At 43.0% G+C, this 25,786-nt stretch overlaps 1 protein-coding gene across 1 annotated transcript in view; it reads left to right on the top strand.

The window, feature by feature from the left end:
* Positions 1-14,280: 14,280 nt before the first annotated feature.
* Positions 14,281-25,786, top strand: part of PLPP3 (phospholipid phosphatase 3) — an 83,523-nt gene continuing 72,017 nt past the window's right edge. The window contains exon 1 of the mRNA XM_027606840.2: positions 14,281-15,050. Coding sequence (XP_027462641.1) covers positions 14,912-15,050 — 139 coding nt within the window. The 5' untranslated portion in view covers positions 14,281-14,911. The remainder of the gene's footprint in view (positions 15,051-25,786) is intronic.

Below are 25,786 nucleotides of genomic sequence, written 5' to 3'. Positions count from 1 at the left end.
AAATAAAAGAACTAAAATCTAACCAAGTCGAAATCAAAAAGGCTATTAATGAGGTGCAATCAAAAATGGGGACACTAACTGCGAGGATAAATGAGGCAGAAGAGAGAATCAGCGATATAGAAGACCAAATGATGGAAAAATAAAGAGGCTGAGAAAAAGAGAGAGAAACAACTACAGGATCACGAGGGCAGAATTCGAGAGATAAGCGATACGATAAGATGAAACAACATTAGAATAATTGGCATCCCAGAAGAAGAAGAAAGAGAGAGGGGGGCAGAAGGTATATTGGAGCAAATAATAGCAGAGAACTTCCCTAATGTGAGGAAGGAAACAGGCATCAAAATCCAGGAGGCACAGAGAACCCCTCTCAAAATGAATAAAAATAGGTCAACACCCCGACATCTAATAGTAAAACTTACGAGTCTCAGAGACAAAGAGAAAATCCTGAAAGCAGCTCGGGAGAAGAGATATGTAACCTACAATGGTAGAAACATTAGATTGGCAACAGACCTCTCCACAGAGACCTGGCAGGCCAGAAAGGACTGGCATGATATCTTCAGAGCACTAAACGAGAAAAATATGCAGCCAAGAATACTATATCCAGCTAGGCTCTCATTGAAAATTGAAGGAGAGATAAAAAGCTTCCAGGACAAACAAAAACTAAAGGAGTTTGCAAACACGAAACCAGCCCTACAAGAAATATTGAAAGGGGTCCTCTAAGCAAAGAGAGAGACAAAAAGCAGCACAGATCAGAAAGGAACAGAGACAATATACAATAACAGTCACCTTACAGGCAATACAATGGCACTAAATTCATACCTTTCAATAGTTACCCTGAATGTAAATGGGCTCAATGCCCCAATCAAAAGACACAGGCTATCAGATTGGATTAAAAAACAAGACGCATCGATATGCTGTCTGCAAGAGACTCATTTTAGACCCAAAGACACGCCCACATTGAAAGTGAGGGGGTGGAAAACAATTCACCATGCTAATGGACACCAAAAGAAAGCTGGGGTGGCAATCCTTATATCAGACAAATTAGATTTTAAACCAAAGACTGTAATAAGAGATGAAGAAGGACACTATATCCTACTTAAAGTGTCTATCCAACAAGAAAATCTAACAATTGTAAATATCTATGCCCCAAACATGGGAGCAGCCAATTATATAAGGCAATTAATAACAAAAGCAAAGAAACACATTGACAGCAATACAATAATAGTGGGGGACTTTAACACGCCCCTGACTGAAATGGACAGATCATCTAAGCAAAAGATCAACAAGGAAATAAAGACTTCAAATGACACACTGGACCAAATGGACTTCACAGACATATTCAGAACATTCCATCCCAAAGCAATGGAATACACATTCTTCTCTAGTGCCCATGGAACATTCTCCAGAACTGATCACATCCTAGGTCACAAATCAGGTCTCAACCGGTACCAAAAGATTGGGATTATTCCCTGCATATTTTCAGACCACAATGCTTTGAAACTAGAACTCAATCACAAGAGGAAAGTTGGAAAGAACTCAAATACATGGAGGCTAAAGAGCATCCTACTAAAGAATGAATGGGTCAACCAGGAAATTAAAGAAGATTTAAAAAAATTCATGGAAACCAATGAAAATGAAAACACAACTGTTCAAAATCTTTGGGATACAGCAAAGGCAGTCCTAAGAGGAAAGTATATAGCAATACAAGCCTTTCTCAAGAAACAAGAAAGGTCTGAAATACACAACCTAACCCTACACCTAAAGGAGCTAGAAAATAACAGCAAATAAAGCCTAAACCCAGCAGGAGAAGAGAAATAATAAAGATCAGAGCAGAAATCAATGAAATAGAAACCAAAAGAACAATAGAACAGATCAATGAAACTAGGAGCTGGTTCTTTGAAAGAATTCACAAGATGGATAAACCCCTGGCCAGACTGATCAAAAAGAAAAGAGAAATGACCCAAATCAACAAAATCATGAATGAAAGAGGAGAGATCACAACCAACACCAAAGACATACAAACAATTATAAGAACATATTAGGAGCAACTCTATGCCAGCAAATTAGATAACCTGGAAGAAATGGGTGCATTCCTAGAGATGTATCAACTACCAAAATTGAACCAGGAAGAAATAGAAAACCTGAACAGACCTATAACCACTAAGGAAATTGAAGCAGTCCTCAAAAATCTCCCAACAAACAAAAGCCCAGGGCCAGATGGCTTCCCAGGGGAATACTACCAAACATTTAAAGAAGAATTAATACCTATTCTCCTGAAACTGTTCCAAAAAATAGAAATGGAAGGAAAACTTCCAAACTCATTTTATGAGGCCACCATTACCTTGATCCCAAAACCAGACAAAGACCCCATCAAAAAGGAGAATTACAGACCAATTTCCTTGATGAACAGGGATGCAAAAATTCTCACCAAAATACTAGCCAATAGGGTCCAACAGTACATTAAAAGGATTATTCACCATGACCAAGTGGGATTTATCCCTGGGCTGCAAGGCTGGTTCAACATCCGCAAATCAATCAACGTGATACAATACATTAACAAAAGAAAGAACAAGAATCATATGATCCTCTCAATAGATGCAGAAAAAGCATTTGACAAAGTACAGCATCCTTTCTTGATCAAAACTCTTCAGAGGATAGGGATAGAGGGTACATAACTCAATATCATAAATGTCATCTATGAAAAACCTACAGGCAATATCATTCTCAATGGGGAAAAGCTGAGAGCTTTTCCCCTAAGGTCAGGAACGCGGCAGGGATGTCCACTATCACCACTGCTATTCAACATAGTATTAGAAGTCCTAGCCACAGCAATCAGACAACAAAAAGAAATCAAAGGCATCCAAATTGGCAAAGAGGAAGTCAAATTCTCACTCTTTGCAGATGATATGATACTGTATGTGGGAAACCCAAAAGACTCCACCCCAAAACTGCCAGAACTCATACAGGAATTCAGTAAAGTAGCAGGATATAAAATCAATGCACAGAAATCAGTGGCATTCCTATACACCAACAACAAGACAGAAGAGAGACCAATTAAGGATTTGATCCCATTTACAACTGCACCCAAAACCATAAGATACCTAGGGATAAATTTAACCAAAGAGGCAAAGGATCTGTACTCAGAAAACTATAAAATACTCATGAAAGAAATGGAAGACACAAAGAAATGGAAAAACGTTCCATGCTCATGGATTGGAAGAAAAAACTTTGTGAAGATGTCAATGCTACCTAGAGCAATCTACACATTCAATGCAATCCCCATCAAAATACCATCCACTTTTTTCAAAGAAATGGAACAAATAATCCTAAAATTTGTATAGAACCAGAAGAGAGCCCGAGTAGCCAGAGGAGTATTGAAAAAGAAAAGCAAAGCTGGCTGCATCACAATTCCAGACTTCCAGCTCTATTACAAAGCTGTCATCATCAAGACAGTATGGTACTGGCACAAAAACAGACACATAGATCAATGGAACAGAATCGAGAGCCCAGAAATGGACCCTCAACTTGATGGTCAACTCATCTTTGACAAAGCAGGAAAGAATGTCCAATGGAAAAAAGACAGTCTCTTCAACAAATGGTGTTGGGGAAATTGGACAGCCACATGCAGAAGAATGAAACTGGACCATTTCCTTACACCACACACAAAAATAGACTCCAAATGGTTGAAAGACCTAAACGTGAGACAGGAGTCCATCAAAATCCTAAAGGAGAACACAGGTAGCAACCTCTTCAACCTCAGCTGCAGCAACTTCTTCCTAGAAATATCACCAAAAGCAAGGGAAGCAAGGGCAAAAATGAACTATTGGGATTTCATCAAGATAAAAAGCTTTTGCACAGCAAAAGAAACAGTCCACAAAACCAAAAGACAACCGACAGAATGGGAGAAAATATTTGCCAATGACATATCAGATAAAGGGCTAGTATCCAAAATCTATAAAGAACTTATCAAACTCAACACCCAAAGAACTAATAATCCAATCAAGAAATGGGCAGAAGACATGAACAGACATTTTTCCAAAGAAGACATCCAAATGGCCAAGAGACACATGAAAAAGTGCTCAACATCGCTCGGCATCAGGGAAATCCACATCAAAACCTCAATGAGATACCACCTCACACCAGTCAGAATGGCTAAAATGAACAAGTCAGGAAACGACAGATGTTGGCGGGGATGTGGAGAAAGGCGAACCCTCCTACACTGTTGGTGGGAATTGCAAGCTAGTGCAGCCACTCTGGAAAACAGTATGGAGGTTCCTCAAACAGTTGAAAATAGAGCTACCATACAATCCAGGAATTGCACTACTGGGTATTTACCCCAAAGATACAAATGTAGGGACCCGAATGGGTACGTGCACCCCAATGTTTATAGCAGCAATGTCCACAATAGCCAAACTGTGGAAAGAGCCAAGATGTCCATCGAGAGATGAATGGATAAAGAAGAGGTGGTATATATACACAATGGAATATTATGCAGCCATCAAAAGGAATGAGATCTTGCCATTTGCAACGATGTGGATGGAAATGGAGGCTGTTATGCTGAGTGAAATAAGTAAATCAGAGAAAGACATGTATCATATGACCTCACTGATATGAGGAATTCTTAATCTCAGGAAACAAACTGAGTGTTGCTAGTGGTGGGGGTGGAAGGGATGGGGTGGCTAGGTGATAGACATTGGGTAGGGTATGTGCTATGGTGAGCGCTGTGAATTGTGCAAGACTGTTGAATCACAGACCTGTACTTCTGAAACAAATAATGCAAGATATGTTAAGAAAAAAGAAAAAGAAGAAGATAGCAGGAGGAGAAGAATGAAGGGGAGTAAATCGGAGGGGGAGATGAACCATGAGAGACGATGGACTCTGAAAAACAAACTGAGGGTTCTAGAGGGGAGGGGGGTGGGGTGATGGGTTAGCCTGGTGATGAGTATTAAGGAGGGCACGTTCCGCGTGCAGCACTGGGTGTTATGCAGAAACAATGAATCATGGAACACTACATCAAGAACTAATGATGTAATGTATGGTGATTAACATAACAATAAAAAAAATAAAAAAAAAAAGAATACTGTCTGAGACATAACCAGTGTTGGATTATCTTCATGGGCTCTCCACAGTGCCTGACATATAATAGGGATTCACTAATTATTTACTGAATAAATGCAAAAATTAAATTAGTAATATGCTATTTGATGTAATAAAATTATAATAAGTGCTTGTGTGTCTACTTAGCATCCTCAATAACTAAGAGATGTTTTGATTTTTACATGTCTAAAACTGAGCTCCTGATCTTCCCTCCACAGGTATGCTTCACTCTGTCTTTCTCCTTTCTATTTTTACAAAAAATTTTTTTTAAGATTTCATTTATTTATTTGTCAGAGAGAGAGAGCACAAGCAGGGGTAGCAGCAGAGGGAGAGGGAGAAGCAGGCTCCCCACCGAGTAAGGAGCCCAATGCGGGACTCGATCCCAGGACCGTGGGATCATGACCTGAGCCAAAGGCAGACAGACAACCGACTGAGCCACCCAGGCACCCCTTTCCTTTCTATTGATAGCACTGTTATCTGTGCAGTTACTCAGGCTAAAAACCTTGGAGCCATTATTGATGTCTTTCTCCCACCACATATCCATTTTATCAACAAATCTGATTGGTTCTACCTTCAAAATATCTCCAGAATCTGCTGTCTCTCATCACCTTCTCTAGCACCACCGCCTTAAATCAGTCCACCCCTGTCCCTCTCCCAGATTACTGCAATGGTCTCCAAACCAGACTCTGCTTCTGCCCAGTCTATTCTCAAAACAACCAGAATGATTCTTTTAACACTTAAGTCAGGTCACCACTCCTCTGACCCCAGCTCTAAAGTCAACTTTCATGTTCCTTCTTGTCAAAGTTAAAGTCCCTTCAAATGCTTATAGCAGCATCACTCCTAACAACTAAGAAGCGGAAGCAACCCAATGTCACCAAATGGGTACATGAACGACAGCGTATGAATTTGTAAGGGCTACTTCAACAAATTACTACAAACTGGGTGGCTTAAAACAACAAAAATGTGTTCTCTCACAGTTTTGGAGGCCAGGTATTCAAAATCCAGCAGGACTGTGCTTCCTGTGGGGGCTTCTGAAGAGTCCCTTTGTCGCCTCTTCCAGCTTCCGGTGGCTGCCTCCGTGTTTGCCATCTCTGCCTCCATCGTCATGGGGTCTTCTCCTGTGTGTGCCCATGTCTCTTCTTCGATGTCCTATAAGGATACTTGTCTTTGGATTCAGGTCCCACCTGCATCATTCAGGATGATCTCATATTCAAGATCCTTTTTTTTTTTAAAGATTTTATTTATTTACTTGTCAGAGCTCGCATGCACAAGCAGGGGGAGAGGGAGAGGGAGAAGCAGGCTCCCTGCTGAGCAGGAAGCCCGATGCCGGACTCGATCCCCAGACCCTGGGATCATGACCTGAGCCGAAGGCAGACGCTCAACCGACTGAGCCACCCAGGCACCCCTCATCTTAAGATCCTTCATTACATCTGCAAAGATCCTTCCTCCAAATAAGGTCACATTCAGAGTTTCTGACAATTAGGACATAAACATATCTTTTGAGAGGTGACCATTCAGTCCACTATACTCAGTAAAGGTGTCTTAGTTCTACTTTGCCCTTGTTATGGACTCCCTCACATTCCCCATCTTTTTTTCTTCAGGTTGAAAGGTTGTTTTGTAGGTGTGTATTTTGGGAAGGCAATGCCTATGCAGGACTAAGTGAGGTAGATGAGTAAGAATTAGCAGAGGGAGAGATGTTCATATGGCCATAGCCATTAATGTGGTCCAAGGGTAAGGTGGGGCTGGCATCTGTTTTGGAGTTGGGACGATTAGGTAAGTTAAATTTTTAGAAGAGTTATTAATTGCCTGTTGGCCAACTATCAAATAGATAAATTTAGTCAATGATAAAGTCTGGAAAATTGAAGAAATTCTTCCATTTCTCCCTTTTCCCATCCATACCATACAGAGCTGTTCTCTTCCTTAGTCATATTTCACTCCTACTTTGGGTACCCTTTTACAGTTTAAGTCTCTATTATGGCATAACATACAAGCAATTAAGTATAAAAATTTATGTCCACATATTGATTTCACACTATTAAATTTTACATATGTTTATATGCATGTAAGCACCACCCAAATCAAGCACCCAGAAAGCTTTCACATACCTCTGCCCAGTTAATAACCCCTCCCCAAAGGTGACCACTATTCTGAGTTCTATCATCATAGACAAGTTACCTGTTGGCATACTTCTTATAAAGCAATATACTAGGCATTTTTGTGTCAATTTCTTTTTTTAAACATTATATTTGAGAGATTCATCCATGCTCCTCAGTGTAGAGGCAGTTCATTCTTTTTTAAGGCTGCATAGTATTCCACTGTGTATTATATAATTTAGTCATTCTGTTTTGGATGGGTGCTTTTGTTACTGCCATTTGTGAGTTATCATGAATAAAGCTGCTAGGAATCATCTTGCACAAGTCTTTTGGTGGACATATGCCCTTGTCTTTTTTGGGCACATCCCTAGGAGTAGAATTGCTGGGCCACAGGATAGGCATATGTTTAGTGTTAGCAGATATTGCCAAAGACTTTGCCAAAGTAGCTATACCAATTTTCACTCCAGCTAGTCCCCATCCTCACCAACACTTGACAGTGTCAGGATTTTTCATTGTAGTTATTCTGATAGGTAGATAGTGGTGTTTCATTGGGTCTTAATTTGCATTTCCCTAATGACTAATGACATTGAGTATTTTGTCCTGTGCTTATTGGCCACTTGCATATCCTCTTGCAAAGTGCTTATTGAAGGCTTTTTCTTCCTCCCCCCAACTTTTTTTTTTTAAATAGGCTCCAGGCCCAGCATGGAGCCCAACACGAAGCTTGAACTCATGACCCTGATATCAAGACCTGAGCTGAGATTAAGAGTCAGATGCTTAATCGGCTGAGCCACCCAGGTGCCCCTTCCCCTTCACTTTAAAAAAAATTGGGGTTGTCTGTATTTTTCCAACTGATTTATAGTTTTTTATATATCCTGGATATGAGTTCTCTTTGTAAATATATGTCTTTTCCTAATCTGCCCTAATTGCCTTTTCATTTCCTCACTTGTGTATTTTAGCCATCAGCAGCCTTTTCCATAAAGGACCAGATGGCAATTATTTTAGACTTTGCAGGCCTTGGTGATGTCTGCTGCTGGTACTCAACTCTGCCGCTGAGACACAAAAGCAGCTGTAGACAGCCATACAGTAAATGAGTAAGCATGGCTGTATTCCAATAAAACTTTATTTATGGACACTGAAATTTTAAATTTCATGTACATTTCACATATCATTACATAGTAGTCTTCCTTTGACTTTTTTTCAACCATATGAAAATGTAAAAACCATTTTGAGCACACAGGCTGTACAAAGCCATGCAGCAGAATAAATTCAGTACGTCGGCCATAGTTTGGTGACCTCAGCTGTATTTTACACATATTAAGTTCTTAATTTTCATGAGTTTCCATTTATATCCCTTTTTTTTGTCATTAATGCGTTTTATTCCTATATAAGAAATATTTGCCTATCCCAAGTTCCTGAATATGCTCTCCTTTGTTTTATCCTAAAAGCTGCATTTTATCATTCACTTTTATGTCAATGATCCATCTAGGATTATGTTTCGTGTATGATGTGAAGTAGAGACTTTATGCTTTTGTTTCTATGTATTGGAGTTCTCATAGACCTTTTCCAACCTTATCATGCAGCTATGACTTCTCCGCTCCGTGAAACTCTCCCTGATGGCCGAATGTGGAGCTTACGCCTGTCAGCTAGTTATTCGTTCAACAACTACTTTCAAAAGGCTTATTATGTACCATGCTAGACACAAAGGTTTGGCTTTTGTCTGAAGGAGATTATAGTCTTTTGAAAAAACAACTAAGTCCCTACAATAAAATGTGATAAGTGCCATGATAATATTGCAAGTATTTGTTTATATTTTTCTCCTACTAAAATTGAGTCATTTGAAGAAAGGAACCATAGGCTTTGACTTGGTTATCTCTAGCACCTCCCATGAACTTTAGTATAGAATAGGTGTTAATGAAAATTTGATGGGTGATTAAATGAGTGAATAAATAGTCATACATATACAATAAACAAATACACATATATTCATACAGTGCCTATGTATACAGAATATGTACATATATGAATTCAGTGAATAACATGCATGAATGTACCTATGTGTACATACACACACACATACAACCTTCTACCTCTTCCTCCCAGACACACAAGCTAAAGTACCTCTTGGGCAACCACTAATCTCTGTGTACTTTAGTCAGAGGAAAAGTTTACATGGTAAAGATTCATGATTAAAGTCCTGGTGACTCTTGTATTAGACTGCCTCTGTGCAAATCCAAGCTCTATCACCCAGTGGCTGCGTAATCTTAGACCAGTTACTTCATCTTCCTGTGCCCCAGTAACCTCATCCGTAAAATGGTAAAACCTTCCTTGTAGAGTTATTTAGAATATTAAATGAGTACATACATATAAAATAATCAGAGGTCTAAAAAGCTCAATGAGGACAGGAATTTTTGTCTGCTTTGTTTATTGAGGTACTCCATTTCCTAGAAGAGTGTTTGGTACATAGTAGATACCCATTAAACACATCTGTTGCATGAATGACCAATCCCTGGATCAGGGAAAATCTCTGTAAAATCTCTACATTCCGTTTCTAGCCATTTCCCATGTGCCCCGTTGATGACAATTTCACTCCTTGGGAATCATAGCAGTTTTCGACAGTGACACAAGGTGGCAGCATCAGTCTCCTTTTGAGCCATCAACAGCACCAGTTTTGCAGGTTCTAGAGACAAACCCTGCACGGTCTCCATTTGCAAGTTCCTCCATCCATTCTAGATTCTGTTATTTTAAATAACAACATTAACCGAATCACTATAAGGTTAGCTCTTAACTGCCCTAATTTCTAGCTAAAGAAAAGATGACTGCCTGTAAATAGATAAAAATACTGACATTAATCCAAGCTGCCTTACAGTACCACTCCTGTTTTATGTTCTTAAAGCTCTGGCGTTGTAACAAATAACTGCTTGGCAAATAATGAGCTACACAAGGTGCAACAATGTTGTTCCTTTCCAAGTCTATAAGAAAAGACAAAACAAAATCAAACTTCTCTGCTTTCTAAACAAAGACAAGAGGCTAATTCTGCAGTCCTTCTAACTTACTCTGCGAAAACACTGTTGAGAAGCAGAAATTTCTGGGCACCTTTGAGGGTGAGACCTTGTGGTGTAAAGAAAAGAATCTTGGTTTAGAAATGAAAAGACCTGGCATTCCAGTGGTGCTTCAAGGAATCTCCTTACTTCCAACTTTAAGCTAAGTACCTTTCTTTCCAGAATTCAGTATCTTTATTTCTAAAACAAAGATAACAATCTCTGCCTTACCTCCTTGAAATGAGATCAGTGAATGTAAATACCTTTAGAAACTGTAAAGGGCTCTTATACCATATGAGCTAAGGTTAGAATCATTTCCATTTTACCAACGGGGAAAACCAGTTCTAGCCAGTTAAATGGGCTTGCCTCAGTTTTCTCAACTATAAAATGGGCTAATGAAAGCAACCCCACCTACTTTGGTGAGTTGTAAGGATAGAACAAGATAATAGATGTGAAAGTGCATTTAAAATGAACATACTCTCACTTGTACAAGATTATTAGTTTAAACAAATGGCTTTTCTTGAGTTTCACAAACAATCCTGAAGGAAGCAATATGTAACTAAATAGTTTTTTAAAAAATAAGCATGTTTGATTTACTTCAGAATCTCAGGAAATTGCACATTAAAAAAAAAGATAGGAATAAAGAACCTCAAGGTATCATTGCATTTAGGAAAGGATAAATAAAATTAAATATGCAGAGTTAGTTGATAAACACTTCTTGAATATCTGCATTTAAACTAGGTGTATTGTAGAAATAAATGTCTTCGCTTAAAATCTTAACATTCAACTAACATTCGTCAACTGCCTATTTTGTAGCAACTATTTTAAAAAGTATTCTTTCATTTTTAATGTTTTAGTCCTCAAAACCAGAGAGAAATGGAAATTTAATTGAAATTTAATGAAAATTGAAATGAAAAGTTGAGAAAACTGAGATTCAGAGAAGTTGCTCAGCTTGCCTCGGGGGTCAAACAGCATGATCCAAGATACTCAGACTTCAAATCCCCTGCTCCTTCCTGTCTTTTCTTAGGTGCGTTACTGTGGAGGCTTCTCTTCACTCCCATGCAGCGCTCCGGATACTGCAACCAGCACTTAAGAAAGCAAGCCAGCAACTTTTGTTTAGTATAACCAGAGGTGTAGGGCAAATGGGTTTTAAGGAAACTGAATAAATGGGTACTTCAGAGCCAAAACTTACCTGTCTTTTTATGTGAATTTCAATGGCTTGCTTTGACCTTTGGACTATACACTCTCCCAGAAAGGCACTCAGTTATCTTTCCCCTAAATATTTCCAGAGCCAATTCAGGCCTTTTCAAAAAATAAAAAATGATTAATTATTAAATGTTAGGCGTTAAAGAGAAAGAGAAATAAAATTATGAGGTAACGAGATCTGTGAAATGAAAGCCATTTAAATCTGTTGGGAGGCATCAGTTGTTTAAAAACCAATGCGCTGTTGTTACCGTACATAATAAGTTAATCTTAAAAAGGCATTTATCCCCGCTGATGTTACAGTTTTTCTACAGACTAGTTTAGTGACCCGGATGCCATTTTCAGGTGTGAATTTTGGTCAGCTATGTGTACCAGGAATTTTAATTACTTAATTACTTTGAAATGACACCATTCTAAACTATGGAAGTCTGTTCCATTGCATTTAACTTACTAGTTAGATTGTTCCATTTTAGGGTTAAAGCAAAGAGGCCTTCCAGTTTATGCATCTGGTTAGATGGTTTAACTTCCTATTATCTGAAGAACGATATTGACACTGTGCTTATGACTTGTTCAAGTCAATTTTAATGAGTATATGTAGTATTCTGTTCCCTTGAAGAATAATCCAAATATAATACTTGTTTGCATACAACTACATGCATCAATTAACATTATGATCTTTTTGTTCTGAAAAAACAATAGCCCACAGAGCCCTGTGAATGGAAATATAAAACTTATTTAAACATCCATTAATTTCCCCCCTTATCTGCTCCTGGAACACCAGACTTTAGCCTTCTTATTAAGTGGCTGAGTTCAATCCAGGGGACCTGAGTATTAGGTTCCTAGCATTCAATCTAGTGCCAGCTAAAGTTAACAGTCTTACCCAATGGCTTTAGGGACCAACTAGATTGAGGAGTCGTAATACCATTGAGCTAGGGTAAAAGCCTGGCTTTTAAAAATGTTTATTCTTAAATTAATAAAAGTCATTTCACAGATAAGGAAAAGCAGACAGGAAATGTAAAGGGAGGAAATGCTAAACTTCTAATGATAGAACAGAGTAGTATATCAAGGAATATAAGCAGCCACCTGAGTGGCACAGGTGCCCAAGGAAGGGGGGAGATGAGAGGGGTCCGCAGTTTCAAGAAGACTTGGATTTGCTTTTAGCTTAGAATTCCGAAGATAGGGTCTGGTGACTTAGAACTTCAAGGATGATTATAATTACAAAGAGGGTTGGGTGGGCAAGGGAAAGACACTGGAATCCCTGAATTCCTTTCAAAATGTCAATAATCACATTGTATTGTTTCTGCTATTTTAACATTTCAAGAGGTGTTTGTCGCTAAAAAGCTATCTAAGGACTTTGTTCTCTTAGTTATCCTGGCTTAGTTTTACCTGATGCTATTTGAATTGAGAGTGTGGTGTCTGACAGGCATCTGATGCTCAGCTCCAGAACTGTCTTGGAGATTCCAGAAGACAGCGATTTTGCCTTTCTTTGCCAGCCCCATCTGTTGACCAGTCTGGACCTGAACTTAATTCAACAGACAGCAAACCCTGTGCTGGGTACTGGGGAGATGCTGTGGAGCTGATAATCCACAGAGCTGACTGGTCTTACTAACTATAACGCCAAATCAGACTGTGATAAGTGCCACAAGAGTGTTATAAACAAAGTGTTGAAGGTAAAGTTAATTCTGTCTGAGGGTCAAGAAAGGGCTCAGACAGAAGGTGACATTTCAGGGGACTCTAGAGCAAGAGAAGCATTTTGCTAGCTAGAGAAGGGATAGAGGTGCATCATAAGCAGAGGGAGTAGGAGGGCAGGGATGTGAAGTGTTAAAGGAGTGTTCCAGAAAGGACAAGTGGTTGATGGTGGCTGGATATAGTGGTTACTGAACCCCATCACAAGTCAGTGTAAATGTATCAAAACCTACAACTATTTCTATTTCTGGATGCACAAAAAGAGACACCTGGAATAAATATCCATTCATCGTCCACTGAGTGCCCAGTGCTCTGCTAGACATATAGAAGGTACAGGGGAAGACCCATGCCCTGGGAATGTTTATATTAGCATTCTGTCTGGAAGAAAGATGAACTCACATAAAATAAAGTGAAATAATATTACAGCTTCTAAAGCAAAGCATTAGATTGCCCCAGAACTCAAGCTAAAGATGATACCTCCAGAGAGCGCTCCTGCCGTCCTGGGCTCCCCCCAACCCCTAAAATAGTGGTATGGGCAGGCTTGAGGCCAGCTGAAGCAGCAGAGAGGCTTGAGGGCTTGGGACGCCTTCACCTCAGAAACCGGCATAAAGGTCACGGCTAAACCTTATATAGCACTTGTAGGTACCTGGAACTGTTCTAGATGCTTACATGGATTAACTAATTCAGTCTTCACAATTACTGTATTTGGGAGAAACAGTTAATATCTCCATTTACATATAGGGAAACTGAGGCACAGAGCCACAGCCAGAATTCAAATCTACAAGGTCTGGCTCCAGAGTCGTGTCTCAAATTCAAATTCTCAGACTCCAGCCCAGTATCGGGTGCTGAGCGTTTTTCCCTGAGTATTTTCAGGATAATACGATTCAAAGCGAAACAAATACTTGAAAGCCCCAAATCTATAAAGGAGGAGAAATGCAAATGCATGTTCGCTCTACAGCCTCAACTTTTGCCCGACCCAAGGCCAGCAAGAAAATGTTTCTTTTTATTTTATAGTTTTCTTTTTGTGACAACTTGGTGTTTCTGAACGCTAGGGGCTCCCGGATTCTCTGGTTTGAGAGTAACTTTTCCTTTTAGGATTTTTTTTTTTTTTTTTGAAGGGGGTGGGGGAAAATGTGGCCTTAATTATCCTACGTCTTAGGCAGCTTAAGGAAGGGGCTGTGCTTTCGGGATCTCTTCAGAGCCAAGTAAGGAGGTCCCTCTCTTTCCCTCTGCCTCTCTCTCTCTCTTTTTAAAAGGACCTCGTGCGATAAAAGTGCAGAAACAAACCCAGGCGACCACAACAGCAGCCGCGGCGACAGCAGGAGGAGGAAGAGGAGGAGGAGGGAAAGTTGGAGTTGGGGCAGGCGCTGCGGAGCGGCGGGGCTCGGAGCGGCTCCCATTCATTAAGTACGCAGCAGCCGAAGAAGGCGGCCAGGCGCCCGCGCTGCCCACTCACCCGCTAGCGCAGCCGGACACGCGCCAGCCCAGCGCGCCCCGAGCAGCACAGCTCTGCAGCAGGGTCTGCTCGGCAGCCGGCTCTCCTCCCCCTGGACCTGCGGACGGTTTGGGGCTGAGAGAGGAGCGCAGAGGAGCAGCGGGGAGCAGAAAACAGCCCGGGCTGCAGTGGGAAGCGCGCGGCGGGCTGCACCGTCGCCGCCGCCGCGCAGCGAGCCGGGGCCCGACCCTCCGCGTCCCCGAGCAGCCGCGGCCGGGAGGCGGGCCGGGCGCGCGGGTGTGTGGCTGCCGCCGCCGGGCGTCTTCGCGGGGCCGAAGGCTCGCGCCGCAGCCAGCGCCATGCAAAACTACAAGTACGACAAGGCGATCGCTCCGGAGAGCAAGAACGGCGGCAGCCCGGCGCTCAACAACAACCCGAGGAAGGGCGGCAGTAAGCGGGTGCTGCTCATCTGCCTCGACCTCTTCTGCCTCTTCATGGGTGAGCCTGGGCCCCCGCCCCGCGCCCCCGCGCCGTCAGCCCCGAGCCTCCCCACCCCCCGCCAGCCCTGTCCCGGAGCCCTCGCGCCGCCCCGAGCCCGCCCTTCCCCGGGCCGCCGACTTCCCGGCCTGGCAGCGGGCGTGGGGCGCGCTCAGGCTCTCCCGGGCCACTGGAGCCCGGCCCCTTAGAAGCCGCCTCCGGCCGCAGGCTCAGGCAGGCTCCCGCGGAAGTGTGGGGTTCGGCCTCGTAGCGCAGGGCTGTGGGCGGAACCGTGACCGCGAGCCCGCGCGGAGCTTGGTGCCCCCGATCCGAGTAAGATGGATCTCCTGGGGCCCCTGCCTGCAGCCGCGCAGCCTCCTCGCTCGCTGGCTGTGTGTAAACACCCAACCCTTCCGCTGCCGCCGGCTCGGCCCGGCCGGACTCGAGCTGGCCTTTCCCTGGCTTTCCCCCCAGCCCCCGACCTCACGTCCGCGCCCCCCTCCCCCGGTGGGGCTGGAAGGTGCGCCCCGGGGGCTCGATGCGGGCACCCATTTAGCTATCACTTGTTAGGCGCCTACTGTGTGCCGGCGGTAGGAGGTGTCACCGACTTAGTTTCGACCACCCCTCGCCCCGACTCTGTGCGGGTTGGGTGAGGAGCCCCATTTCACCGAGTAGGAAACTGAGGCACCCGGAAAGCAATCCAAGATCAGGATCGCGTTTGGGGACCACGATTAACTGCAGTCTCAGAAAGTTAAGGCGATGGTCCATTTCTGTTTTCCAAACTAGTTGGATTCCCCAGCCCGAAGAGCGGTGGGCACTAAAAAAAAAAAAAAAATGGAGCGGGGAGTGAGGAGATTTATAAACTTGGCGGGGGCGGGGAGAAAGCTATTGACATGAATCTACAGGAGTTCCAAGGTTGAAGTCATTTTTTTTAAAGCGATTCATGGTGTAATGGAAAGCGCACAGGACTTGTCATCAGAACACTGCTACTCTGCCACTTGCTGGGCGTGCCACCTCCTTGCCTCCTGGGCCTCGGTTTCCTCATCAGTTGAGTGAGTGGGTTGAATTAGATGCTCTCCTAAGGCCCCTTCCTGCATTAAGAACTCGGATTTGGTCCAGGAGCTGTTCTGCCAACTCTGCTAACTGAAGAAACATCTGTGTTCCCAATTCAGTTCCCTTAAAATAGAACTCCTGCACGGAGACGTAAGTCCCCTTTGAAATGGATTTGTCCGTGCAGACTGTGCAAACCAGAGACTTAGTGGGCTGGAGTTACACTTCTCTCGTGTTTCGTGAATCTTTTCTGCAGCAAGGTCCTCACTGAGGTCCGTCTGCCCGTGGCTTGACTGTCCGTAGTACGTTTGGGAGTCAAAGGAAGATGGGATACTTAGAATTATTAAAACATAAGAATTGTTCCCTTTGGGTACCGGGAGATAGCTGTGGGTAAAATTGTGCTCTGTGGAAGGCCAGAGAGGTGACTAGTTCAGGTGGCAAATTCCCTTCCCACCTCTTCATAGAAATTGGACGTTTTAAGATGCTATGTAAAGGAATTGTCACTGGGGGGCCTGCCTTCCTGTGGGCCGCGCAGGCTTATTATCCTGCACAGTGGGAAGATTAGTATTTAAAGTCCGCTGCCAAGCTGTTGAATTTTTAAAAGGCCCTCCCTGGTCCTGGGGGAGTACAAGGAGAACACTAAACACATTGAAACTGTTTGCTGTAAACTTGTCTGGGGCTTCCCAGTGTTTACTGGTGTGTTTTGTTGGTGGTAAGGTAAACTCTTCCCAGACAGCCTGTGCTGAGTACCCTCCTACCTCCTACTTTGTGATTAGGAAAGCAAAGCTAGAAACACGCCTGACAGCCTTTGGAGAGTTTCATTGTTCTCCTCCCCTCTTCCAGTCTTCTGATTTCAGAAGGCAGTCCCGATAGGTGGTGCATTCTTATTAAAGGGGAAAGAAGTGTGAAGGAATTTGCCGGAAGACACACCTATCAGCTGCAGTTTAGCCAGAGACAGTGTTGTGCATTGACAGTGCAAGTAAGGTGAATGTTTGCACATTTCACTTCATCTGCCCCAACTCTCCCTGTGTCCCCCGAAAGCTAATATTCTCTACCTAGCTTTTGATTATGTTTACTCACGGTTGGTCTGTTGGAATAAATGATTTTGTTTACCAAAAAAAGGTGATAACTGGAGCCTGCATTTTATTCTGAGGCACATAGCTATCTATTAAGGAGTATTTGCCCTGCTGTTAAAAAAAGAAAAAACAAACATGCCAACAAAGTCATTTTCAAAGTGACTTATCCATGTCTCCCCTATGCATAGACCAAAATACAACATCACTAGTTTAATGCCTCACCTGCCTTTAAGAGGAAAAACTGTAAGGTAAATACTTGAGAAATTTGCGCAGGAGAACTCTATTTGGCTTCCAAAAGAAAATGAATAACACAACATGTGATTTTAATATCCCCTACACAACAGCCCTAAAAAAAATGATTTCTTCTTGGTTCACTTTTTGCCTAAGATTGTCAGTATGGTTTAATTTTTATATAGTTTATGGATCATATGGTCTGGATTACAGGACACTAATATAGTAAAAAAGAGAAACATAGTTTTCTGTTTATTCTCTCACAGGAATATATACCAAGCTTCATCTCCTTGTATCTGGAAAAAATAAAAGCTGATGTGCTACATAAGTGTTATGTGAGTGGAAATATGTGAGCAGTTGAGCTTGTTTCACGTACCTTCTTGGAATGTGAAATTCTTAGCAAAAAAACAAAAGTCCCCTCTTGTTTGAAGGCCAAAAGAATCTGGTGTCCGAGAACCCCGAAGGGAGTTTACTGCCCATTGAACAGCTGTCTTTGCCAACTTACTGCTTTTATAAATACAGTTAAGAATCTTTGTGCCCTAGTTTTTCTGAAATTGATTTTGTTTTCCTTTCAGTTACATAATATGTCCTGCCTTATGTTTTCCAAGCACTGGTTCTGGTGTACCGGGTGACAGGAGAGCGGTGGAGGCTGTTCCCAGGCAAGAAGGGAGGAACAGCTTTCTTTCTAAGCTTTGTTAGCCTCTTAATATAAATGTGTGTACTCTTCGCTGTAACCTTCATGAAGAGATTATCTCCATTTCATAGGTGAGAAAACCATGTGGAAGTTCTGAGATGAACCCTGAAGTCGATTTGGGTCGATGCCTCATTTTCAGTGAGCATGACTGGAGTCCGTCTCCCTTTCAGACTCAAGGCTCTTATCCAAAAAACCTGAAGCTGTTTGCAGAAAGCCCTGCCTCTCCACATTTCCAAGTTACCCATTTGCGCCAAAGCAAGTGGAGAGAGGTGGTTGAACTCTTCTGGTCAGTGATGCTGTCTTGCTCCACGGCATTGTTTGGATATGGAGCTGGTTCCGAGACTAAGTAGTTCACAGATTTTTGAGGGCACCTTTTTACCCCATGAGACCGTGGTTCCACAGAAAGAACACCAGCAGCTAGTGGCTGGAGCAAAATGCAGAGATTTGGTAAATCCATGCTGAGTGTCTGGGCCCCAGCTTTCCCTCTCTCCTGTCCCTCATCCCAGCTATTTACTGATTGCCTCCTTCCAACCCATGCACTTGGAGGGCTAGGCAGTTTTAGGCAGGTCCAGCTTTTTCTGCGTGGACTTCGCTCAAGGCCCTTCATCCTTTGAGTTCAGTTAGTTCATCTGCAAAACGGTGAGCAGAATGGCCACTTCATTATGTGGCTGTCAGGATCAGAAGAAATCTTGAATGTGACAGTTTTTTTTTTTTTTTTTTTTAATCTCTCAAGAACTTGGGCAAACACAAGGGCAAATGCAGGAGATTTATAACCTGGAGCCCTGGACGAAGGCTTTGTGGTTGTCTTCATACATGTCTCAGAATCATAGGTAGATGAGACCATGAAATTAATACTCAGTAATATTACAGTGAAGATCATAAAGCTGCGCTTCAAATAAGAGAATGTCATATTTGCCCAGTAAGTTGAAGACAGATGATTTCCATTCATTTTGACTCGAAACTTAACGCTGAGAAGGCAGCCCCTAAAACTGAGCAGAACTCTTGAGCCAACTGATCTTCACAGGGTACGCTGAGCCCTCTTTAGAGAAGGTTATTTTGTTCAAACAAAAACTGTTCCTCATTTGGCTTTTGATACCAGAAGGTAGGTGAGCTGAACTTATACCAGGAGGGGTGGGAGACGTTTGAAGAAGCAGGTGCTTGGTCAGGGTTAGTCTGAAAGGCCGGACTCCTGTGCCAGTCCCCACCAGGAAATGCAGTCAAAGGGTGGAGTATCATGAAGCACAGGGAAAGAAGCTCAAACAGGTAAAAATTTAGAATTTGGATGCTCAGCAACCATGCTGTGTAATTTAGCGGTTCCAGAATGTTCTTGTCCTTTTTTGATTTTCAGTTAAATGGTTCAGATAAAATTCCTAGAACTTGTTCCATATATGGGCTATGTAACATCATCTTGTGCTATTATTAAATTATTCACTTTTCATCCTAGAAGAGAGGTAGTGTGGTATAGGGAAGGGAACAAGAGACTTAGACCCAGAAGCTTCAGGTTCCAGGCTGGCCAACGCCACCATCCAGTTGTGTGGTGTGGACAAGTTGGTGTTCTATGGATCTCAGGGTTTTTTTTTTTTTTTTTTTTGTTCCATTGGTAAAATGGGCAGGATCACATCTAATGCATAAAGCTGCCATGCAATGTTCTGTGACAGATTTCTCGCTGAGAGGAATGACCCATTTGTTGAATGTCTCCCTCATGCATGCATTTTGCTTAGCTCTTCATTGTACATTACCTCAGTGACGAGCCTAGAAATAGGAGTTCTGGCCTTGGACTGCTGCTTCGATGCTATGTAACTTCGGAGAAATGCACTTGACTTTTCCGGGCCTCGGTTTCTTCATTATTGCAAAGAGAGGGAAGGGCCTAGAACATCTTCTCAGACCTCTTCTAGCACTAACAATTTTAGGATTCTGTACTGGTAGATACATACTGTGATGTAGAAACCCAGTCATTCCGTCATTCCTTCTGTTAGAGTATTCATCATCGATTGAATTGTTACATTTTTTAACCAAAGACTTAATGCTGACAATTAGCTTATATTGGTATTCATTCTGGAGGGAAAAGCAGCACTGTTACTAAAGTTAACCCAATACGCTGAGAAACCAGCTAGATTTTTCCTTGGCCAGATGTGTCCTTTAACCTGCCCTCCTGAAATTTATAGGACAGTTGACCCTTGAACAATGCATATGACTGGACTTCCCAAAAACCTAACAGTCTCCCGTTGACCAGAAATCTTCCCATTAACATAAACACCAATTATCACATATTTTGTGTGTTACATGTCTTATAAGCTATGTCCTTACAATAAAGTGAGCTAGAGAAAAGAAAATGTTCTTAGGAAAATCATAAGGATGAGAGAATGCGTTTATAGTACTGTCCTGTGTTGAAAAAAAAAATCTGTGTGTAAGTGGACCTGTGTGGTTCACATCTGTGTTCAAGGGTCAGTTGTAGTCACAAGCACAATAGGTAACTTTCCCTTTTTTTTTGTTACTCTTATTATATTCACTAAGTATGTGTTTTTAATAACTCATTAGGTTTTGATAACTTAATCTACCATGTGAACCACAGAATATAGAAACAGATTTTCATTAGTCAACTGGCGAACTGTCCAGCCAAGCATCTTGCATGGGTTGAAGTAAAGAAGGGAACCTCTGTTTTGTAGGTAAGCCATGCTGCCTTTTCCAGAATGGTTGAAAACCTCTATTTCCTCATTATCCTGAACAGTTAGGGTCTTTTGTTTTTGCTTTTTGGTTTTTTGGGTTTTTTTCCCTAGCTTTCTTGCATACTTAAGAGATACACCATGAGGGTATAGCTGTCTTTGTGGGAGACTGTTAAGGCCAGAGTTGGTGGCCTTTTTCACTTTGAGCCCTTTTTGATTTCCCGTCAGTTTTGGATTCTTTCTTTCCCCTTCCTGTGCAGTTGTCTGGGCTGGCAAGCCCAGTTGGTCAAAGCATGTTGCTAATGAGACCGTAGTCATAGTCAAGGACTTCTCTATGTAGGCAGTTATATTTATGGAAACACCCTACCGAGTGGTCAGTTCAACCAGTATACATTATTGGAGGAATAATCACTCATTTGGGGGAATGTCTACAACATCAACATCTCACGGACTCACCTAGTAAGGAGACCCATCTGGTGAGAAATAGAGATTCTCAGGCTCCTTCTCAGGAGATTCAAATTCAGCAGGCTTTGGGCCAGGGCCTGGGAGTCTGTATTTTTTAAAAGCTTCTGGTGATTCTCATCAGCCAATCAGAGAATCAGCTGTGTTGTTTAACAGCTGGTGTCTTAAGGGCAGTTGGCTACGTCTGGGGCTTTTTGTCCCTGGACTGAATGTTCTGGCACTTTTCACATTGTTAGGTTTTTTTCATTTGTGGCCAGCACACCTATCTTTTCAGCAAAGATAATGAAACTTGTTAGAATTCGTTCAAAAGGAAAAATTACCTCTGGGTGCAGGCCTGAAGGTCTCCGGTGATTTTTTTTTTAGTGTAGGGACGTGGTGGTGTCTCCTAATTGTTGAGAGGCTGGGATTTTTATTTTTTTCTGGGTCCTAAACTGAGCTCTGTGTAGTGGAAGTTGCCGGCCTAGTGACCACTTTGGAAAAATGAGGTGTTAACTCTGTAAATATTTTCTTTTGAGATATTGAAGTTTGTGTCTGAGTGAAAAGTGAAATGAATAAACGAGATTCGGAATAGAGCCCTTAAAAAGATCAAAGTTAGCTTGGCAAAGTCGTGTGGAAACAATACCAGCTTTGGGTTCCCTCCAATCTGGGTGCGACTTGGGCGAAAAGTATTTCACCTTTCCAGGCGGAAAGGTGTCCTCATCTGGAAAAGAAGCAAGAGACCCGGCGACACCCTGATATGGTGAAGCTGTGGTGAAGTCGTGACTCTGAAAGCGCTTTGGGAAGTTAGAAGAGCACTCTATCGTGATTATCAGGTCTCATGTTGCTATTATTACTCATGGTAATAGTAGTATTTTCTCTCCCTTCCCAGTGTTCTTACTCCTCAGTGGTGCTGTGAAATCTGCTCATTTATTTGGCAGCAAAGTTTCCGGAAATATATGGGGGGGGGTGGGGGAGCAATTGTGAAGAGAATCCTAAGCAAAAACCAGGCAGAGGGAACACAAATGTTTTCGTTTAGCCGAAGAAAAGCAGTGGAGGAGAGATGACCCCATCTGGGAAAGTCACAATGCAGGGACCTCGGTAGTCTCTGGTGGTTGCTTTCTTCTTCCCCTTTGGAAGGGACTTGGCCATATCATCTTAAGAGAAGGACAGACACACCTTAGGAGAGCTGGGAGGGAATTGGGACAAATGGTCTGTCTTAGGGTCAACTCTTCTCTGTGTCTTTTGACAGCCCCGGGAAAAATCTAACTGAAGAGAACAGTCGGGATTGAAAGCGATCAAAATGCTCGTCATCTAGGGCCATGTCCACATTTCTGGAGAAAGGGAGGGAGTAGCTGTATTTGTTACCATGTTGATTATTCAGGCCAGCCATGTGGTATAGGTACCAGACTCGTTTCATAGCTCAGGGCGGTTCAGGGACTTGCCCATGGGCCCCAGCTGGTCAGTAGTCTTCAGTTTTCCAGGGCTCTTGTCACCTTTAATCTGTCTTGCTGCCCATTTTTCAATGCAGTTAATGCAGCGAAGACTCGCTCTTTTCTAGTTCCTTCCATTTTATTAATTTCAATTTTATTGAGTTGGAATGTGTACGATGTTTTACAGGGCCTAATCTAGGACACAAATAGGAGTCTTTTTTTTTTTTTAAGATTTATTTATTTGAGAGAGAGTGAGCGAGCGCATAAGCACGGGGCGGGGGGAGTGGCAGAGGGAGAGGGAGAGAGTGAATCTCAAGCGGACTTCGCGCCAAGTGCAGAGCCCTACATGGGGCTTGACCTCACGACCCTGAGATCATGACCTGAGTTGAAATCAAGAGTCGGACGCTGAACCCACTGAGCAACCCAGGCGCCCTGACACAAATATGAGTCTTGAGGACCTCGTTGGGCAGTGAGGAGCTAGGTATAGATAAATAATTGCAAAACAGCTCAGAGTGTGTTGCTGTGGACAGCGTAAATAACGAAAATGCTGTTAGAACAGTTCTTCACTGCCTAGATTCATGGCATCTTCAAGATTTGACAGTAGCTCTCGGAGTTGTCATTATCAACAACATCAAGGTCATTTTTTATTTCCGTCAGAAACCCAGGCCTCTTGGGGCAGGCCAGGGCAGGAGGTGGGAGTGGGGGAGCACGGGCTTTTGAGTCTGACAGATGGGGGCTTGCCTGCTGTTATTGTCTATTGCCTTAGACAAGTCACTGAGTGTCTCTGAGGCCCCCGTTTTCTGCGTTGTAAAGTCGGATAGTACGGGCGTCGTGGAGGTGTGAGGGCTATGCCAGGTATGGTACGTGGTGTTGGGCGCTCCACAGGTGGTGGCAGCCCCTGTCACCTTTGTCACCACACCCTACTCTGTGCTCTCAACGTGACAAGACGAGCCCGAGGCCTGCACTGGGTGGTGGGGTCCTACAAGAGAAATGTCCGGGAGGTCCGGTTCTCCAGGTGCTGAGCAGGGCACACGTGAACGAGTCTGGGAAGGGTGAGTATGAGAGGCTGCAGGGGTCCGGTGAGGCTGAAAGATCAGGGCCTACAACCCATGTCTTGCCTTTATACCATTTTGCTTTTCTGGTAGTGTTTATTGTCAGTTTGAGATTGGTATTGTCTGGGAGGTCCGGTTCTCCGGCGGGAGAAGGTCCTCTCTTCTTTCTCTTGTCTGTGTTCCTTAAAAAAAGGAACAAGATGGGACACCTGGGTGGCTCAGTCGGTTAAACGTTTGCCTTCGGCTCGGGTCATGATCCCGGGGTCCTGGGATCGAGCCCCACATTGGGCTCCCTGCTCAGGGGGAGCCTGCTTCTCCCTCTCCCTCTCCCGCTCCCCCTGCTTGTGCTTGCTTTCTACTCTCTCTGACAAATAAATAAATAAAATCTTTTTTTTTTAAGATTTTATTTATTTGAGAGAGAGAGAATGAGAGACAGAGAGCACGAGAGGGAAGAGGGTCAGAGGGAGAAGCAGACTCCCCGCTGAGCAGGGAGCCCGATGCGGGACTCGATCCCGGGACTCCAGGATCATGACCTGAGCCGAAGGCAGTCGCTTAACCGACTGAGCCACCCAGGCGCCCAATAAATAAAATCTTAAAAAAAAAAAAAAAAAAAAAAAGAAAAGGGAACAAGACAAACAGGTTAACTTTTAATCCTGATTCCTCGGGTAATAGTTGAGTGAGGCCAGAGAGACATGAGGAAAATCTGAAGGACGGGGGAGTTTTGGGATGCCACTGTTCTTCCAACTGGCACTTGTTCTAGAAAGTGCTTATTACCCAAGATCACTGCTGACTGATTTGAGCTTGAATAGGCACCTGCTTTTGCAAATGATGTATCACAGGAGAGAAGAAAGAGAAACCCAAGTTTTCGAAGTTTTTGCTTTTTAAAAGCCTCTTGAGGTAGAAACTCTTCTCGTTTGACCAAGGAGGAAACGGAGTCTCAGATTAAATAATTTTCTCAAGGTCAGGCATTAATTGGTGGGGCCAACAGTGAAAAGAAAGCTAGGTCAGGTTCTCAAACATCCTTGTGGAACTATCCTTCTTTTAGATCCAGTTTTATAAATCAGAATCTGCATTAAAATTCCCCAATTTAAAACCAAACCAAACAACACACATAGGATCCAGTTGGAAACTTTTGAAAGGAACTTGTTGATTTCTATGTGCTTTGAAAGTATACGTTGCAATCAGAATATTGGTGGTGAGTGTGTTTTTGAGGTTTGTAACAAATTAACAAAATTATATGCCTCGAGAGTTTTGCAGAGAAATGCAAATCAGTATAAGCGCCTTGTCATAATAAGCAGTATGCTTTGGTTCCTGTTTATGTACCCCCAAAGCACATAATACACATAATTATATTGACACGAAGGAAGCAGTTCTCATTGATGGTTTCTTTATATCAGGCCCCCAAATGAGTTTGCGGTATCAATCAGTGTAATTTCTAGAGAGCCTGTTTAAGTCTAGGTTTGTACCTGTCTTTCAAGTATCCATCCTGTCTTCTGTGGTTGTTTCTGGAGCACCTACTGTGTGCTGGGCCCCCCAGGGTTTCTTGACATTTACGAATTCTCAGGCTGGTGAGTGGGAAACAGACTTGGGGAATTAAACAAGCTAAGTGTTGCTGATGTGGGGTGGTAGAGGAGGAGCTTTAGCAGGCGAGTGAAGACTGAGGGCATGGTGCTGGGTCCTACAAGAGAAATCCTAGCTCACGTGCCAAGAGAGGGGAGAGGGTAATCCAGCAAAGGGGGCAACAGGTGCTGAGCAGGGTGCACGTGAACGAGTCTGGGAAGGGTGAGTGTGCGAGGCCGCAGTGTGGTATAGCATTGTGTGTTTGTATTGGGCGACGGAAGGGGGATGTTGGAGATGAGGCTGGAGAGAGATAGTTGGAGCCAGGTTACGAAGGGGGGGCTGTAAAAGGCAGGCAGCCGAGGAACTTGAACTGTATTTTGGAGGACCAGCTGAGCCAATGAAATTTTATTTTTGTTTTCGTTTTCCTTTTTATTATGGAAAATGTCATATAGAAACCGAACACCATATATACCTAGGCGTGGAATTGCTAGGTCATAGGGTAACTCCGTGTTTCACTTTTTGAGGAACTGCCAAATGGTTTTTCCATAGCGGCTGCACCA

This window comes from Zalophus californianus, chromosome 4 (assembly GCF_009762305.2).
Source record: "Zalophus californianus isolate mZalCal1 chromosome 4, mZalCal1.pri.v2, whole genome shotgun sequence".
NCBI classification, from domain to species: Eukaryota; Metazoa; Chordata; class Mammalia; order Carnivora; family Otariidae; genus Zalophus; species Zalophus californianus.
This window is presented reverse-complemented; position numbering and strand designations above follow the sequence as displayed.